Source organism: Pipra filicauda, unplaced genomic scaffold (genome assembly GCF_003945595.2).
Source record: "Pipra filicauda isolate LSUMZ 115617 unplaced genomic scaffold, ASM394559v2 scaffold47_size6085603_pilon, whole genome shotgun sequence".
In the NCBI taxonomy this organism is placed as follows: domain Eukaryota; kingdom Metazoa; phylum Chordata; class Aves; order Passeriformes; family Pipridae; genus Pipra; species Pipra filicauda.
This window is the reverse complement of record NW_024104620.1, coordinates 1,226,037-1,243,826: the sequence shown is the minus strand read 5'-3', so window position 1 is coordinate 1,243,826 and position 17,790 is coordinate 1,226,037. Positions and strand designations below refer to the sequence as shown.

Genomic DNA, 17,790 nt, shown 5'->3' with positions numbered 1-17,790 from the left:
CTATGAGCAAGTTTGACATGGCAGGGCCAAATAAATTCAGACTGTACAGCTCTACAGAACTGGGAGGTTCCATGAGCTACTGCACTGGCATTTTGCCTTTCCAAGATCATTCGTCGCATCAGACCTTTGTCTCAATTTCTCTTTAAAACTTTGTCTTGTCCTATTTGAAGGCCCACACTCCAGGGTTATATCTTATCAGTTAATTAACTTTTAGAATAGAAACAGCAAAAATGACTATATAAACTTTTGCTCATATATATCAAAGCCAATGTCAGCCAGTGTGGTTCCTGTGTACCTAATCCAGGAGACTTATAATAAAACCTCATCTTCCATTTACAGCCTGAGGCAATAGTAAGTCTTGCAGAGAGATGGGCGAAGTGAGGAGGTTTAGTAGAGCAATAATGTTGCTCAACAGCTTAAATATTGGTCTAGCTATGAAACTTTATGCCAGGAGGTTCTGGTATTACATTATTAAATGCCAATATTTCATCCATGGTTTTCACTTACTCAGAATAATGTATAATTCAGTTCAGAAAAAAAAAAAGGCAATTTATTATATTTCTCCACAGCCCCCCAAAGAAAAAACCCCTGAAGGTAACACTACTGTTCAGTAGATCAGGGCCACACTAATGAGGAAGTTTGGGGACGGTGTGTGTAATATGTCAGTTCTTCACTTAATGAACAATTTAGCAACAACATACTAGAAGCTATGAAAACCACTGCCTTCACTCAGGCCTACAAGGTGACTGGAACAAGGAATAAAGGAGATATTGATTAAGCTGGAAAGTTTGAATCAACGAATAAGGAAGAAGAGGATCCTTGGAAGCAACTTTGATTTTTATTTTACTGGCTCTTCACCTAACATCAGCAGATCTCATTGATGTGTATTAAAAAAAAAGGGGGTAAGAGGGAATTGAACAAGAGCCATGTTTGAAAATAATTTTGCCCACAGTTCAAAATGACCCAGCAGCGAAAAGGATGAAACACAGAAAAAGAACAAAGAATCTGAAGGAGAACTGTAGCCTGAGAGGTTGGGAGTGTCCAGCAGCCCCTCACTCAACTCCAAGCACACCTCTTTCCTTAGGAAGGCCCTTGGGTTCCTAACTCCTGTCATTTCTGAAAAGTTGTGTGATCTGACATCTATAGATAGATAGATAGATAGATAGATAGATAGATAGATAGATAGATAGATAGATAGATAGATGAATGGATGTTATAATTGACTGCCATTCCTGTTTTTTTTTTTATTTTTTTTTAAGTGCAGAGTTCATTAAGTGCAGTTTCCATATAGGTTAAGATACTTTCTCAAGAAAGTCTCACTAAGAACAGTTTTTAAAAGTCAAGAAAACTTCTTATCATTTTGTTTCTATAAAATGCAAAAGAACACACTGTAGATTTAGATCACCATATCAGTACTTCTGATTTACTCACCTTTTCAACACAAAGACAGGCAATTCCCTTATATAACTTTATTCCAAAGCTGTGACCTTGACTTCTACCAAAAGTTCAATTGCATGGATATTGTTTTTGAGGCAGGATGAAGGAAGAAAGGAATTCTCACAGATAAGATTATGAACTGTCAAATGCAGCTTAAGAAATACAACTGTTTCAAACAGATGATCTGATTTAATATGTGCTGACCGTCAACTGAAAAATTATGACTAGGTCATTACATAGCACACTGACTACAAAGCTTGCATTACTTATTTGTTTGCCTCATAAAGCATTAGGTGTGTGAACCAAAGACATCTTCAAAGCCTTCCATGTAAGGATCAAAAGTACCAAAATAATATTAAATTAAATACCACATACTGAAGGTGTATGGTTAACAACATACACGAAATTGGACTTTTTCAAAAGGTAAAGAAGAAAGTATTGAAAAGTACTGTTGGTAAAGTTACCAATTACAACAAGATAAAAAAAAAAAAAGGTGTTCTCTAGTTTTTGAAAGTAATAAAGAAATTCATAAAATGGCTATTTTAACTATTAACCCACTGGCCTAGGTAATCATACAACTGTAAAAACACAGTGAAGTTTAAAAAAACTACCCCAAACCACAGTGTTATCTCCTGTGATGAGAATTGTGTACCCATATAAAAAAGAAAATATTTTTTTTTTCTCTACTCAATAAATGCAGTAAGGTTTTTCTAATAAAAAGGGAAAAAAAGATGAGCTGCCAATACTGATGTGTCTGCTATCAATAAATGAGAAGTCTTGATGAGACAACAATCTTTTCCAATACGATAAACACAAAATAAAACCCCCTGAGAATCATATGGTGCTTTGCACAGATTCTTGGATTCTACATTGTCCAATATAACAGAAGCTCACTTCACATTGCCATATAAAATTATTCCAGAAAAAATAAGTGTACGCTGGCGTGTACATGGGTTACATTTAAGTTAAAAGATGCAAGATTGACAGTTCTCTCCAAAATAAAGAATGAGTAAAGATTGTGAAGAAGAGAGAAAATGCTTAACTCTAATGTTTCAAATGCTTATCTACCTTTCTATCATATATGTTTAAAATGAAGTTTAATACACTTTCCATTATGGTGATAGTGGGACTCTTCAGTAACCACCTCAAACAAACACGTTATATGGAATCACCTTCAAAAATCAAATTATTCTTTATCAACACAAAGTCTGCTACACCCACAAAAACACTGAACAAATAGCAAACAACAGACACCCGCTGCAAGTATTAAACAATTATTTTTAGAGTAACTTACATAAGGAAATGAAGAAATGGGACCTGATTTTTGTCCCCCACAAGTCGGCTGCCCAATGTACCTACACCATGTGAGGCTGTGCCCAATGAGGCACCCAGATCCCTCTCCCAAGTCATGACAGCTCCTCCATCATCTTCTTATCATACTTCAGCTTAGACAACTAAGGTTTCACGATAAGGATATACTTACTCACCAAAGTCTTAAAATCAGACTGAAAATGTTCACACAGTTATCACAATAACATATATTTTTTATTGAAACCACATTGTAGTCAATATTTAACAGTTTAATTCACATGACTGCAATACTAACATAAAAGGGGGGCAGCTCTTCTGAAAGAACACATAAATGCTAGGTGACATTTTTTATTTTATCTACAAATTATACATCTTTTCCATCTCTGGAATAGTCTACAAAGAACAACTGGTAAAATCTGGTCTGTCAGGGTGGAGACAGAGTAAACTCCAGTCAGATAGAGCAAAAGCCATAAGGAGGAACCAATGGAGAACAGCTGGGACAGACAGATAGATTAATACATTCATATAAATATATCTGCATTAACGCTAACTAAGGTGTCCTGGAAGGCTGGGCTGGTAGGGAAAAGAAAATGGAAGAAGGGTGCAGTTCAGAAAAAAAAGAGAAAAGTGAAAGTTCTCCTATCAGGGAATGGGCACAACCATGGTGGGGATAAGCTGGAGTAGGAGAGATCAGCTAAGCTCAGTCAAAAGCTTAGCCCTCAAACACTGTCCTCAAACAAAAAACAAGGTGAAAATTAGGTCAGGTTCCTAAGGATTAGCAGAAAGCTGCAGCACAAGCATGCAAAATCAGAACTAGAAACAGGCATTAAAAGCAACAAAGGATCCTCTTGCAAATGTGGTAAAAATCAGGCACTGTCCCCTCTCCTACCCACTTTCTCAAAAACTGGCCTGAGTTGCACCATCCTTCACCAAGAGGGTCAGCTGCAATCCCAGGAGTGTCTTTCCTTTCAGGGAAAGGGCTATCAAGGATAAGCTGGCTATTTCAAATGTCTGTCCTAATGAATTCCAGCTCTAGCAAACTGATCTTGATGTGCCAGAAGTGAGCATCAGCTTATTTTTGATTTGCACAAAGATACTGGGACAAATCATCATTTAGCAGAGACAACTATTTAAAAAAAAAAAAAAGGATAAAAGTTAAATACATCAACTTTCTTTCTGTAATAGATTGATGGACACAGGGGAAGAAAATTAAGAACAGTAGCCTCATTTTAGAATAGCTTGTTTCCTCGAGAACAAAAATCCTAAAAATGCTCAGCACCGTGAATCCTAAAAGACTTTCCTAATAATTAAATTATATTGCATCAAAAAACACATGCCTCCAGCAGTTTGATTTGGATGTGTGCGCTCTAAACACGAGCAACTGGGTGAGCAAAGATTGGGTGGAGATGACATAAAAACATATAGTATGCTTAGCACTAAAGAAAACCTCTGAAATTGAATAGAGCCTTTTGCTTCATGATAATCTCTAGGACTGATTCACCACTGTTTTATTACTGACTTTTGTTATTGTATCTGAATACAATTTGATTTTATGAGATCTTAAATATTACCTTTATAAACATTTCATGGGATGTTGACTCTCTATCTGCAAATTGCTTATTTGCTTATTGTATCTGCTCATTGATGCCACTGCAATAGCTTATTTTTGCATTAACTTCTTTGTCGAGTCTAGTTTATCTTCTGAGAAAACCCTGAGATGAAATTTTTAATAAGAAATCCTTAAAAAAAGATATAACTGTAACTGGTAAAGACATTTTCCCTTATAGTGTTCTGTTTGCCACATAATTCAATCGGGGAGTTTATGCCAGTAACTGTGAGATTTCAAGAAAGTACTTTGTTTATCATTTAATCAATATAATTTGAGCAACCCAGAAAGATTTTTAAACAGTAAACCAAATTCTGCACTCCTCCTGCAACTTTACCCAAGGTTCAGACTGTTGCTCAATAAATGCTCTCCACATTTCATTTCTTTTGCTTCCACCATTCTGACTGGGCAAACTCAACACCAAGAAAAACCTGTGGCTGAACTCCATCTATACAACATGTATTAATTGGTTTGCAAGCAATGGAAGCAGATGATGACTGCACTGGGAGAAAATATAGCAGGTTCATTAGGCTCTCCTCATCAACCTACTTGACAGGTTAGTGCTAATTGACAGCTGTACTCAAATACTCATCACTGCAAACCTTAACATTTACATTCCACAAAGCATATAATCAAATTTTACTCAACTAAAGCCCAAGAATTAAGTGTATTTAACTTCTGATAACACATCAGATGATTATTTCACTCACAGGGAAAATGTAATACCTGCCAAACCACAGAACCAACTGCAAATTGCTAATAAGTTTCGTTATTATTAAGTTTGCCCCTTGGAAACACTAGCAATTAGGGTCAAATGAAATTCCATAATCCTTCTAAATTCCTTTCCTGGTTACTTGCACTATTTACATTTACCTGTGAAACTGAGCTCACTAGGAAAGACAGGCATCTTTGAAAGGCTTCAGATAAGACAATTTGAGCAAACACATTTTGCCCTGTTTCTCATCAAAGCACTTAAAATTGGAAAGTTTATGCTTTCATTCCGGATTTGCAGAGTATTAACATTTAAATAAGCTTAAACGAAGGGCCAGATACATGATCTAAAAACAAAAATGAATAAAAAGCAGCCATCTTCCTATAAATGCTACAATTAATCACCATGATGAACAGAGAGAAAGCAATCCATCTCGCCACACCATAGAGCTGATCTAGCTTTTCTTTTCATACACCACAGAAGTTAATTATTATGAGCAGATGTGCTTAGATTACATGAAAATTTATACCCCATGAAAGTAGGCATTGAAGATACTTATTTATTTTAAAACACAAATTCGTCCCTGTTTGTTTGGAGGTTTGTTCACGTGCAACTACATCAGTAATGTAGCCCTCACAAAACCCATCCATCTCACAGGCAGTGCTTTTTACGTGCTCCACTAACCAAACGTTTCAAAGTGGCCCTGGAAAAGCACCTGCTGGTCAAAGCAACTTCTTACAAACAGGGTGCTTCTGATTTGTCCCACAGACTCCCCAGTGCGCCCCGAACAAGGCCTGCTGTGATTACACCGTGTGTTCTGGGGGTTAAAATGTGACAGAAGAGCTGAATCCCCCAAACTCTCCGAAGAGATCATGTCTGCACGGAGCTGCTCAGTTCTGCAGGCCAATTTCTGCTTGATTTTCTTAGATATTGTTAATAAGACCTATTATTAAGATGCCCTCCCAGAGCACAAGGAAAAAAAACAGGCCTGCAGCGGAGGCTCGTGGTCAGCGAGGGCAGTGGCTGTGGAAGCCCCGTATTCCAAGCACACAGCAGAGCCTGGGAGCGCTGCCCTGGCACGTCCCACATCCCCCGAGGACGTGCTGATCTCCTTCACCCTGAATTAAACGGATGCTGAAGTAGATGGCCTCCGACAAGCCTATTACATTTTAATAGGTCTGTTAGAATCCCTCACACTGCCTGCCTCGAGTTCAGGCGCTTCCGTTGCCTACGCAAAGACCGGAGTAAAAAACAAAGATGCAGAAAGTTAATATCCAAAAGACAGTAGGAAAGACATAACTCGGAGAAATTTCAGTCACCCTGGGGCACATCACAAAAAAACCAAATATATGATTGCAGGGTTGAAACTTCAGTGAACTGTCAAAAAGAAACAATAGCACTGACCGGAATTGATCAGAAAAGCGGTAAAAAGTAACATTTGCTACAAGGCTTCACATTCACGATCCAAATTTGACATTACAAAATACCCTACTTCGGGAAAACTCTGTCAAATATCAGAATATATTATTCCAAACTTTCCTTATTTCACAAAGCCAATATCAGCAATCCTTTAATAAATGATGCACGCACCTGGCAAACCCAGCGGCTGCCAGCAAAAAAATTGACTTTAGAAAAATCTTTGTTAGAAGGTGACGTTTTTTTCATTACTATCTATTGCCATCAAGGTATAGAGATGGTTTTTTCTTATGTAGTAATTTTATTCCAGAGGAATTCCAATTTTTTGGATGAAGTTTTCACTTGATTTATTATAAATAAAGAAGACAGAATCTTCTCTTGAGTCTTTTCAGAAGCAAATAAATGACAATACTGTTAAGGAGAAAGTGCAGAAGAGGTGTTTCCAACAGGAAAAATGTTTGGAAGTATTACAACCACGATCACCAGACTTGTTTCAGAGTATTTTTAGTATTTCTGAACATATTTAGAAACAGTGCCAACAGAAAAGAGCACCACCGGGCACCCAAAGCAATGTAATATTGACCAGTTCACAGTCACCTGCTGTATTCTCACAAGTGTAAGCACTTCATAAGCATCCCTGTCACTTCCAGTTATTCTACTGTCACTTTAGTGCACCTGTTTGAAAGAAAGATGCTGGGAATTTTGAAAGACAGTTTGAGTCAAGGTTACTCATTCATTCTGAAATTGAAATCTCATGTCTAAAACCTCTACCGGAGACATAAAGGGATTGAAGCAACATTAATATACAAATTCAGAGTCAACGAACATGACATTAGGACTCCTTTTGCACCTTTGTGGCATGTCTCATTTAAAAAAGAATCTTGTGCTTGAAGATTTACAGTAAGCCATACTGATGAGCTCTGCCATTCAGGATGCTAATATTCATGTTGAGTATTACTTCCCAATTATTGAAAGAAACCTGACTCAATAATTTCCAGTAATTTCTAACTAATGCAGAATAAGGGAAAATGCAAACTGCAACTTTTATCAAGCTCCTCTGAAGGAAATTGTCCAGACAGGCCAAACCTTAGCAGTCTGACAATGAACAATACATGCTATAAATCAAACTTTGCATTCCTTTCAACATCTCCATTTTCCTTTCACCAGCAGTTGGGTTTGTTTGTCGGTTGGTTTTTCTGTTTGTTGTTTTTGTAGGGTTTTTTGTTTGTTCATTTGCATTTGTTGATTTTTTGGGGGGGAGGTGGGGGAAGGGGGCGTCCAAACAAATGACGGAGTCCTTTAATATTTCATTGATTTAAGCAGGATCAGTATTTCAACACAGAATTGTCCATTTCTCAAACTAAATCCCTTTGGTACTACAGTAGTGTAAGAATAAATGACCAGTCTTCATCCTTCCAGTTAATGAGATCATTATGGACAAGAGAGAGGTTATTTGGGTAAAGACTGTGAGAGTAACATATCTAGTGTTCTCCTGACAACTAATACTATAAAAGCTTTTTAATAAACTTGCTTATTTTTGGTCATGCTTCAAGCTTTCCCATTTAAAATGTCTATTTGAAGAAAAGTTCTCCTTAAGGTCATTTTCCAGGGAACCTGGATCTTATCCTGCTCAGCTCAGATGAATTTTTAACAATTTCCCTATGAACCACAGCGGCTTTGGCATGAATTGTCTTTGGAGTTGTAAACAGCACAACTGTGACAAGGAGGAAATTAAAATTTTATAAAAGCAAAAGTAGATCTAAATCAGTACTGAATGGGCCTGCCTGCACACAAAGAGGTGCACAAGAGGGATGTGAAAGTGTTATATAAAATAGCAAACAAAAAAGGAGACCAACCAGGACACAAATGTCTCAAGAACAAAGGATGATTCAATTAAACTGAAAATCATCAAGAAACTAAAATAGTTTACTCCCTGCAGGGTTAACCCATTGAACTGAGGTATGCCAGACATACACAGGGGTCAACAGATTAGAAAGAACATGAAAAAGTCAGATATTTTTACAGCTAGTTACAGCGACAGTTACAGGAGTTCATAAAAAATATTAAGGATTAGAAACCCTTGTGTTTCAGGCTCCAAGTGAACCAAACACGGAGTTTTAGGATGAGGTGGCTCCTGTGTTTCTGATAAAGAGCACACAAGGCTGTGTGATCAGGTCTGCTTACAACCCACTCATGGCCACAGGAGAGATTCTGTTACAGTCTGTAACATCCTCTGCACAAACCATGACGTGTGACCACCCAGGCCTACAGCTCACATAATATAAATTTCTCAAGATTTGTATTAAAAATCTGAATCAACTGCTCATAACTAGGATTTTAAATCACTGGAAGTTGGTGGTAAAAACAAGTCATAATTGGAAGGGCCTGTCTCCAGTTTGAGGGAGAGATTGCTCTTCATTATGTCTCTCATTATGCCTTTCATCCTCCTCAGTCACAGCACGGTTTGGTTCTCCTTGGACCTCTTTCATCTACTATACTCTGTTTAATGACAGTCCATCATTTAAAAAAGGACCCCAAAAATTACTTTCGCCAGCGATAGTTGCTTAGATCATACAGACTACACGCTAGATAAAAGAAATCTTGGGAGGACCAAAGAGAGCTGAACTTAATCAGAGGGATGAAAGACAAAATGAAAATCTATCTACGCTTACATTTAAAAAGGAGTTTCCTTCAGATAAGATGATCTCAACTCTCTCTCTGTACCTGTTAAATATGGTGTGAGTACTGTCAGATCCTGTGGGACTTTTATGATTGAGATGCTCCAGCAATTCCTGTAAATTGTACACATTTGGATGGTGCTGTCTTTGACTTTGAGGTGACCGGGCCACTTCCTATTGATCTGAAACCTTCTTTCCCCCCTTCTTCCCTTTTTCCTCCTAATCAAGACAGAAATACATAACGTGGAAAGCTTTGATGTTCCTCTGCTTTACTTCTCATTATTTTGATCTTTTAACAATCCCTCCATTGGTACAAGCCATGCATTTTCAGTGTTCCTGCCTTCTGGCTTCTACTTGATTAAGGCTTTTTATTTTCCCCCAGAAAACAAATGCTGTGTGTGGTATTAAGATGCTGATATTTGTTTTGTTTATCAGATAAGAACAGCATGTTGTTAAGCTAGAGAGCCTTCTTACTGCCTTCTTCAGAGTGGAATATACTGTCCTGGTTTTGAAGGAAATCAAATATATGTAATTTATCTGATGCAGTCTTCATCATCTTTATTTTACGGGAAGTCTACAGATCATTGAGTTGCCTTTGGATAAAATGCTGCACTGTAGATTGCTGTCAGGACAAATTCTCTGAGAGTCTCCTCAATTTTTATGTTGCTGGCATAAGGCTACAGTGACAGAAATGACTTGGAGTCTCTCTTGCTATTAGTTAGTGTCTATGAAGTAATGTCATGCCAATTCTCCTACCACCTATGAAATACTCTTAGAGCAGCTCTATCCGGGGTGGAAGTGGGGCAGACCTAGGTTGAAATATAGTTTTAAGCATCCTGTGATGCCTGTTGACATCCTCCATTAAAAACAGGAGGGCAGTCCACCATCACTCTTCTGTGAACAACCTGTCACTGGAAAATCAGTATCAATCTTTCTTCCCCCTGTCTTATCAACTAACATCCAAAGAAAGAAAAATTGGTCTACGGGAACATATTACCTGGAGATCAGTGGGATGTAGTACAATATGAGGATGAATTTCCATGCCCCAAAGCAGTGCCCAGCTGCACTCCAGCCATACACAGATTTACATACACACCTCTGCTACAGCACCAGGTTTTAAGAAATTGGCCCAGGATGACTTCTACACAAGCAGGTGATTTTATTTCTCATACATTAAACTGAAGGAATATCAAAGGCGGCCAAAATGGTCAGAGAGATTGATCCATCACGTCTCACACAGCCTCATCTGTCCCTTCCCCTCCCCTTCCCTCCTGCTCCTGGTCAATTCTAATGTTAAAAAACAAACTTAATCCTATGGAAAATCTGTCTGGATGAGGATATCTTCCTCATGTCACTGGTGCAGGGAAGGCTAAGAATGCATACATGACATTAGCATTACATTTTTGTCTACCCCTACTTAATTTTTTCCTTGTTTTCCCCTTTGTGAAACACTTTCACACATTTTTGCATGAAACCAATCTACTATCAAATCTACAGTTAAACCCAGGTTTTGGGAAGTAAAGAGCAAAGTCTATAGGTGAACTGATAAACACTATCCAGACTCATGTAATCACACATCCATACTGCAGTGATCAATCTCTCCAACTCCTGTGTGCAGATATACAGAGCTCACCAAGAATGAAGATTAGTTTTAAATGCAAAATCAAGGGTAAAGTTTCATTAAGTTCAAGAGATTTTAATTTGTTCACTGCTATTCACCAGAGGTAGGCTCCTAAATATCTTATTTCTTTCTGTTAATGAAATTTGGGTGTTTTGCAAAAAGGTTCCCAATCTATTCTAAATCTATTGGCAAAACAGGAAGTGGAATTACCCAAGAGAAAGTTTTGGTGCTTTTATTTGATCTTAATTGTTTGTCATTACTTACAGTGGCAGAAGGTGTTATGGAACAAAAAGTAAAAGGGAGGATTACCTGTTTAACATATTCTATTTTAGGAAACAGAAGAATAAATTTCAGGAACTTGGAGATGAGAAGAAAAACATAAGTAATACATGATTTTATGACGGGTGCTTTTTTACAACACTCACACATAGTCCATAATTCCAGATTTTTCTTTACAGTACTGTCGCCCACTTTCTACAGTGCAAGTGCTCCATATTTTTTTCTTTGATGAAAATTTCACTTTTCTGATTTCAGAGCATGCTCAAATTTATCCAACACATATTTTTGGTCTGCCTTTCAAAGCACTCATGACTTGCAATTACCCAGGTGTGTTACAGATGTACTCTCTAGTTTATCATCCACACTGTTAGTGGAAACACTGAAGACAGTCCAGAGCACATGTGCCCTGTGGGAAGCCATCTGAAACAGCCTTCCTGGCTGACAGTAAATAATGATAATAGAGCTTGGAATGGTTTTTTTCAACAAGTTGCACAACCTCACCCTGCATTTCTCTAGGTCATACTTTCTTATTGCACATGGGAGACCATCATGTGGGACCAGACTCAATGTCTTCCTGAAGTCAAGAGAATTTTATCTGTGCTGCTTTCCACTTCTCTTATTGCCTGACCTCCAGTCCACTGCCTCATCAGGGAAAGAAATCAGATTATCAAAAACAAGTAATGGTAAATCAATTCTGGTTTAGTTGTTTCTTACCATCTTGCTACTCTCCATGTTTATAAGCTAAAAACTGCATTATCAGCGACAGGAGGGTAACAACACAGATAAACACTTCTTTTATGAATTTGCATTAAGATGCAGAGTGACTACATCCCTAAAGCACTGGTGAAGCCCCAGGCAGACATGGCTGATAAAGAGGCCAAGGCTCTTCATCCCACAAAGGCAGGTTCCCCCTGAACCTCAATCCCATCCTGGACAAACTGTTTCACAAACATATAACAAACAAGATCAGCTCCTGTCTTTACCCTGGTAATTATTCTTCCCTTCAATTATTTGCTCCCAATGCTGTCAGGCAGGTGTCTTCCAGACCGTGACTGGCTGGGACCACTCAAGTTCAGCTCGCTGTGCTCCATTTGTGTTACCTTAGACTGGTACCATCAGGAAAAACACTGACAAACCTCATGAACCCCCCAGCATCACCCAGAATAAAGCTCAAGGTGCCATTGTCCTCCCAGGCAAAGTTAATATTGGAGGGAGCTGCTGATGACAGGTGAGCTGTTGTCAGCTGGACAGATTTATACACAGGACTGCACTGCAGAGCACTGCTCAGAAAATATCACCCCAGAACTGAAGCAGGCGAGTCTTCGCCACGTTTACAATCATAAATGTGTTCCTTGCAAAGTTTAAGTTATCACATTGCCTTTAGACTGTAAATTATCACAGGATTCTAATATGTACCTCCTGAAATTGGTAATTCTCTGCAAAAGCATTCTGCAATTCAAATTATAATGAATACATCTGTTAATTTAGCTAATCAGCAGTTATACTAACTACCTGCAAAAGAGGGAATAAGAACTGTTGGATTATAAGCAAAAAAATAGGTAACACTGATGCTTTTTTGATGGTACAACTCATTATAAATAGGTTACCATAAAATAATTGCAGGAGAAACAACAGCAGTGTATATGGCCATTACTGATTGATAATACACAAGATAATACAGCTAAGGGATGCCTGTTTGAAATATTTTTGTAGATGCAATATTAAGAGCCTATATCTAAACTCATCCTTTCGTCTTGCTTGATATGGATGCATTAACTTAGGCACTATTAAGTTTGTGATCACAGTATTGCCTATATTTCATGCAACATTTTACTGGAACTATCACTCAGAAAACTTATGCAGCAGTTTGTTACCATTTTTTTCTCATGATGACAAGTTCTTGGCCTGAATCTCAGTCTAAAACCAGTCTTGTCTGCAATATCCCTATAGCTATCAGAAAGCTCTGGAGTAAGAGACAGAAACCTGCAATGAAGGAGACAAGAATCTTAAATTGCTCGAGGCCGGTGCTGCCTGCATTCCATTTTTCCCCTGTCAATTCATGCATCACCTTTTCAACTGAAACAGGTTATATTTAACACCGACCATCTTAGCTAAGTCCAGCTAAGTCCACGTGGTGTGAATTCACAACACAGTTAAAGAAGCAAACAAATACATCATATGTGGTCTGATATTAGAGCACACCAGAAATATGCTACTGAGATGCCCAATAGGGCTGTCCAGGGATGATCCACCCTGTGACCTCTGGTAAACCAAGGGCAGTGCCTTTCTCCAAAGCAGAGGAGTAGCTTCTCATTACTGCATTGGTGGGTCTGTAGCTGTTTTCCTGTACACAAATCAATAAATTATCTCTAAAAATATCTACTGCTCTGTGTCACAGCGTTTCTGTATTCTTGCAATGGGGAGCTACAGCTCTGAGATGGACCTACTGTCTCATTAACAGGGGGAAATATGGTCGAATCCCCCAGATGAATCAAAGCAAAGTGGCAGGAACAGAAGAAATAAGGCATGACATGTTCTATTGCTGCAGCTTCTGGAAAGTAACTACTCTTTCCATAATCACGTTGTCAGTGTATTTCCAAGACTAGTTTTTAAAGCAGAGCCTCATTAGACCAGTCTGGACTTTAATACACGTCTATTTACTTTATCAATGGCGTTTGAAGCAGCCTTCAAAGACACTTCCTTAAAACCAGCTTTCCATCCACTAATTAAACCTTAACAATCCCTTGTAATGAGCAACATATTTTTTTCCCGAAAATGTGTATGTCTAAGGTGGCTGCTCATGTCAGCACTGAAAGGAGAGGTCAGTTCTGAAGGATCCTCCATCACAAACATCTCAGAACAGTAAAGTCACTGAAGGGCATCTAAAGCAGAAACAATTCTCATGAAAACATAGAATGGTTTGGGTTGGAAGGGACCTTGAAGATTATCTCGTTTGGATCTCCCTGCCATGGGCAGGGACACCTTCCACTATCCCAGGTTGCTCTAAGACCCATCCAACTGGGCCTTGAACACTTCCAGGGATGGGGTAGGCACAATTTTTCTAGGCAATCTGTGCCAGTGCCTCATCATCCTCACAGTAAAGAATTGCTTCCTAATCTCTAATCTAAACCTGCCTTCTGTCAGTTTAAAGCCATTCTCCTTGGCCCTATTCCATACCCTTGTCCAAAGTCCCTCTTCAGCTCTCTTGGAATCCCTTTAGGTACTGGAAGGGAGTGTAAGGTCTCACCAAAGCCTTCTCTCCTTCAGGCTGAACAACCTCAACTCTCTCAGCCTGTCTCCATAGCAGAGGTGCTCCAGCTTTCTGAGCATCAATGTGGTTTCCTCTGGACCTGCTCCAACAGATCAACATCCTTCTTATGTTAAGGACCCCAGAGCTGGATGCAGTACTCCAGGTGGGGTCTCATCAGAGTGGAGCAGAGGGGGAGGATCACCTCCCTCGGCATGCTGCCCACGCTGCTTTGGATGCAGTCCAGGACATGGTTGGATTTCTGGCCTGCAAACGCACATGGCTGGGTCATATTGACTTTGTCATCAACCAACATCCCCAAGTCCTTCTCCCCAGAGCTACTCTCAATCTATTCTCCACTCAGGCTGTACCTGTACTTGGGACTGCTCCCACCCATGTGCAGGACCTTTCTTCACAGTCTTGTCACCCTCTAGTAAATTAGTCCCTTGTCAGGAAAATGACAGCTATACAGCAGTAGAAAAGTTTGTAAAGCTTTTCATTTACTTTTAGAAATGTTGTCTACTGTCAAGCAACAGTAACATCCCCACCCTGTTTTACTCGAGTGTCCTATCTCAGGGGCGTTTTCCAAATCACACCTCAATTAAGTTTAAATAACAACTATATTCATTATTTCTAAAGGCTCCTTTTCTCTTTCCTGTATGACTGTTTTCTGACTAAGTTAGCCCACTGAAGCTGGTATAAAAAATGAAAGGCTATTGTAATTAGTGTAATATCTTTCCAAGATGAAACCATAAAAAAATGCAGCTTCAGACAGCTGTCATCTCTTTGGCCATTCTGCTTATTATTCACAGACAAATTCTGATATCTTCTGCATATTACACAGTACCTCTACATGCAATTTCAGTGAAAGCACTCATGGAACAAGATCTGTAAGTATCTATCTCAGAATTTAGCTGAGAGAAAGGATGGAGCTTAAATGTCATTTCAGACCTAATTTGCCCTCAGCAGAGTCATTGTTCTAAATAGGTACACATAAACACACTCTGTTTTTCTTTAGAAATAATTTCTATGAATTCAATGTCCTTTTATAATTGGTTGGATATGACAGTCACTGAAAACTAAAATCCTCTTTTTTACATGACAGTCAGGGTATGGACAGAAAAAAGAAATCTAAAAATGGATGCTCCAAGGAACAGCCAGACTGATTATCTTCAGTGCTAAAAGGGTAATTGCTGTTACATGGTAAAAAAGAAACTAAGCTAATTCATATGAATACTCTTTGGAGAAGGAGCACTTACTGGCTAAAGACACTGGCACATTATGTAAGCCAACTACTGTGTGGAGTGGAGATACCTCGAATGCAAGTTCGTTTGCAGGATGCCTGAATATTGCAGGAAAGCATCTGTTCTAACACCTGGGGTTCTTCCACTGATGGCACAGATTCCCCTGGAAAAACCCACAGACTGACAGAATCATACAGGGCAATTTAGAATGGAAGGGACCTCTGAAGATCCAATGCCTGCTCTAAGCAGGACACACCTCAAAGTTAGAAAACGCTGTTCAAGACCTTATACAGTTGAGTTTCCAGTATCTCCAAGGAATCTAGAGTCCCTCCAGGCAACCTTTCCCTCCAGCCTACAACTGTTATCCTCTGTTATTTCACTGTGCACCTCTGGGAAGTGTGGCTCCACCTTCCCTGTGAAATCCACACTAGGCACTTCTCCAGGCTGAACAAGTCCAAATCCCCACTCTCACCTCACATGTTATTTCAAAAATACCTCCGAAGACCCCCCCCCTTCATGGTGAAGAATGAGAGGATCAGAAGTCCTCCAGTGTCGAGGTTTACAAGCTGAAGAGACCCTGCAAGGCACATGACAAACACCTCCCTTGGCTGCTCCCTGACATTTCCCAGCACCTCCTCACGCACACGAGCTGCTCCTGAGGAGCTCAAGTAGCAAGGCAGCCTTATCAAAGTTTCCCTTACTCAACACTTCTACAGCTAAAATACAGAATTGCTGAAAATCCAGCAGCTCCTTTTTCAGACACAATATGGTCAGTTGGCAACTTGGCTTCAGCTGCCCCCTCCATGGAGATCACTCCCCTTGTTCATACAAAACATCTTTAAAAACCTTCTTCCATGGGATTCATCTGAGAACTCATTTTCCTGAGACCCCACTCATCTTCAATAATACCTAGCAGACTGCATGTAATTATGAAAACCAAAGCTGTTACAAAAGCCACAGTTAATTACAAAAAGTGAACGTGGCACTGAAACAATTTTTGCTTAAACCTACCAAGGTATGAGATGTTTTTCATGATTACACCAGAACAGCACATAGCCTATGTAATTATTGGAGGGCACTCCACAGAGTTAAAATAAGTGCGATATTCTTCTCTTATACTTCTAATTCTGTCACAGTAACATTAATACAAAGTTCATGCACCTACTGGAGCATAAAGATTACCATACCTTCACACAGAGGCTGAGGAATACAATTTACAGATTTGAAAACCTTGTGGAAAGGTTTGTGGTCAAAACCTAGTTAAAGATATTTACTCATTTGAGTTTTAGTTTAAAACACATTTCTTCTTTCAGATACATCCCACATACTGTCAGAACTTTTCTTTCGTTTCCTTTGTTTCCAGATTATATAAGAAATTCACTTCATCTTTAAAGAATAGCTTCTACCTTTGTGAAGGAGTAAATTATTATGTCAAGTTTCCTCAGCATACCTGTATAGCAATTTTTTTTTCAATAAAAATAACCTTTTGTTAAAGGTTTCATTAGAATTCCCAGGAGACTGATAACAGCCACATCTCCAGCCATCTGCAGGCACCACTACAGACTCTGATCACATACTCTGAACAGTGACATTCTTCTCAACAATTCTGTTCAGACAATGGGATCACTGTAATTTTTAAGTGCTTAATTACGCCAAGGGCAGGAGCCCAAAGCATTTACCCATGCTGAACTTCTCCAACAGTCTTAATGAAAATCAGGCCTCAGGCAAGTCATTAGTAGAATTTAAAATCATGAGGAAATTATCCTTTCCATTTTTAGCACCATGAATGGATTACTTCATAGAGGCCTATAGATAATTCTTTTAAAGCCCACATGCTTCAGCTTTAGGTAGAAGAGCATGTTAGTGAAGGTCCTTGAACATCAAGCATAAATCTCCTCCTATATTTCAAACAAACTATCGTGTTAGTGGTATTTTAATGCCTAGCACAGAAAAACTGTACATTGGATCCACACTCTTATTTTATAAAGTAGTTCAGTAAGTTTCCAAATTATCTACTGTAAAAGAGCAAAGACCCTACTTAAATGCCACACTCCAGCACCATAAATACGCAGAGGCTGGATGGAGGAAGCTCACCCCGTGACTGCAAACCATGTCCACACGCCTCAGTCTGTCCTGGCACACCCTGTCTCACTGAGTCTGGCACCAGCACACAGGGACTCCAGCGGTGGGTCTTCCACCTGCAACAGGAAAAGGTGAACAGGTAAGTGGTTAAAACTAG

General features: G+C 39.1%; 1 protein-coding gene across 5 annotated transcripts in view; it reads right to left on the bottom strand.

Moving 5' to 3' along the window:
• Positions 1 to 17,790, bottom strand: part of THSD7B (thrombospondin type 1 domain containing 7B) — a 309,193-nt gene that overhangs the window by 110,501 nt on the left and 180,902 nt on the right. For all 5 annotated transcript variants that reach the window (XM_027748995.2, XM_039386349.1, XM_027748994.2 and 2 more), the window contains exon 13: positions 17,646 to 17,749. In XM_027748995.2, coding sequence (XP_027604796.2) covers positions 17,646 to 17,749 — 104 coding nt within the window. The remainder of the gene's footprint in view (positions 1 to 17,645; positions 17,750 to 17,790) is intronic.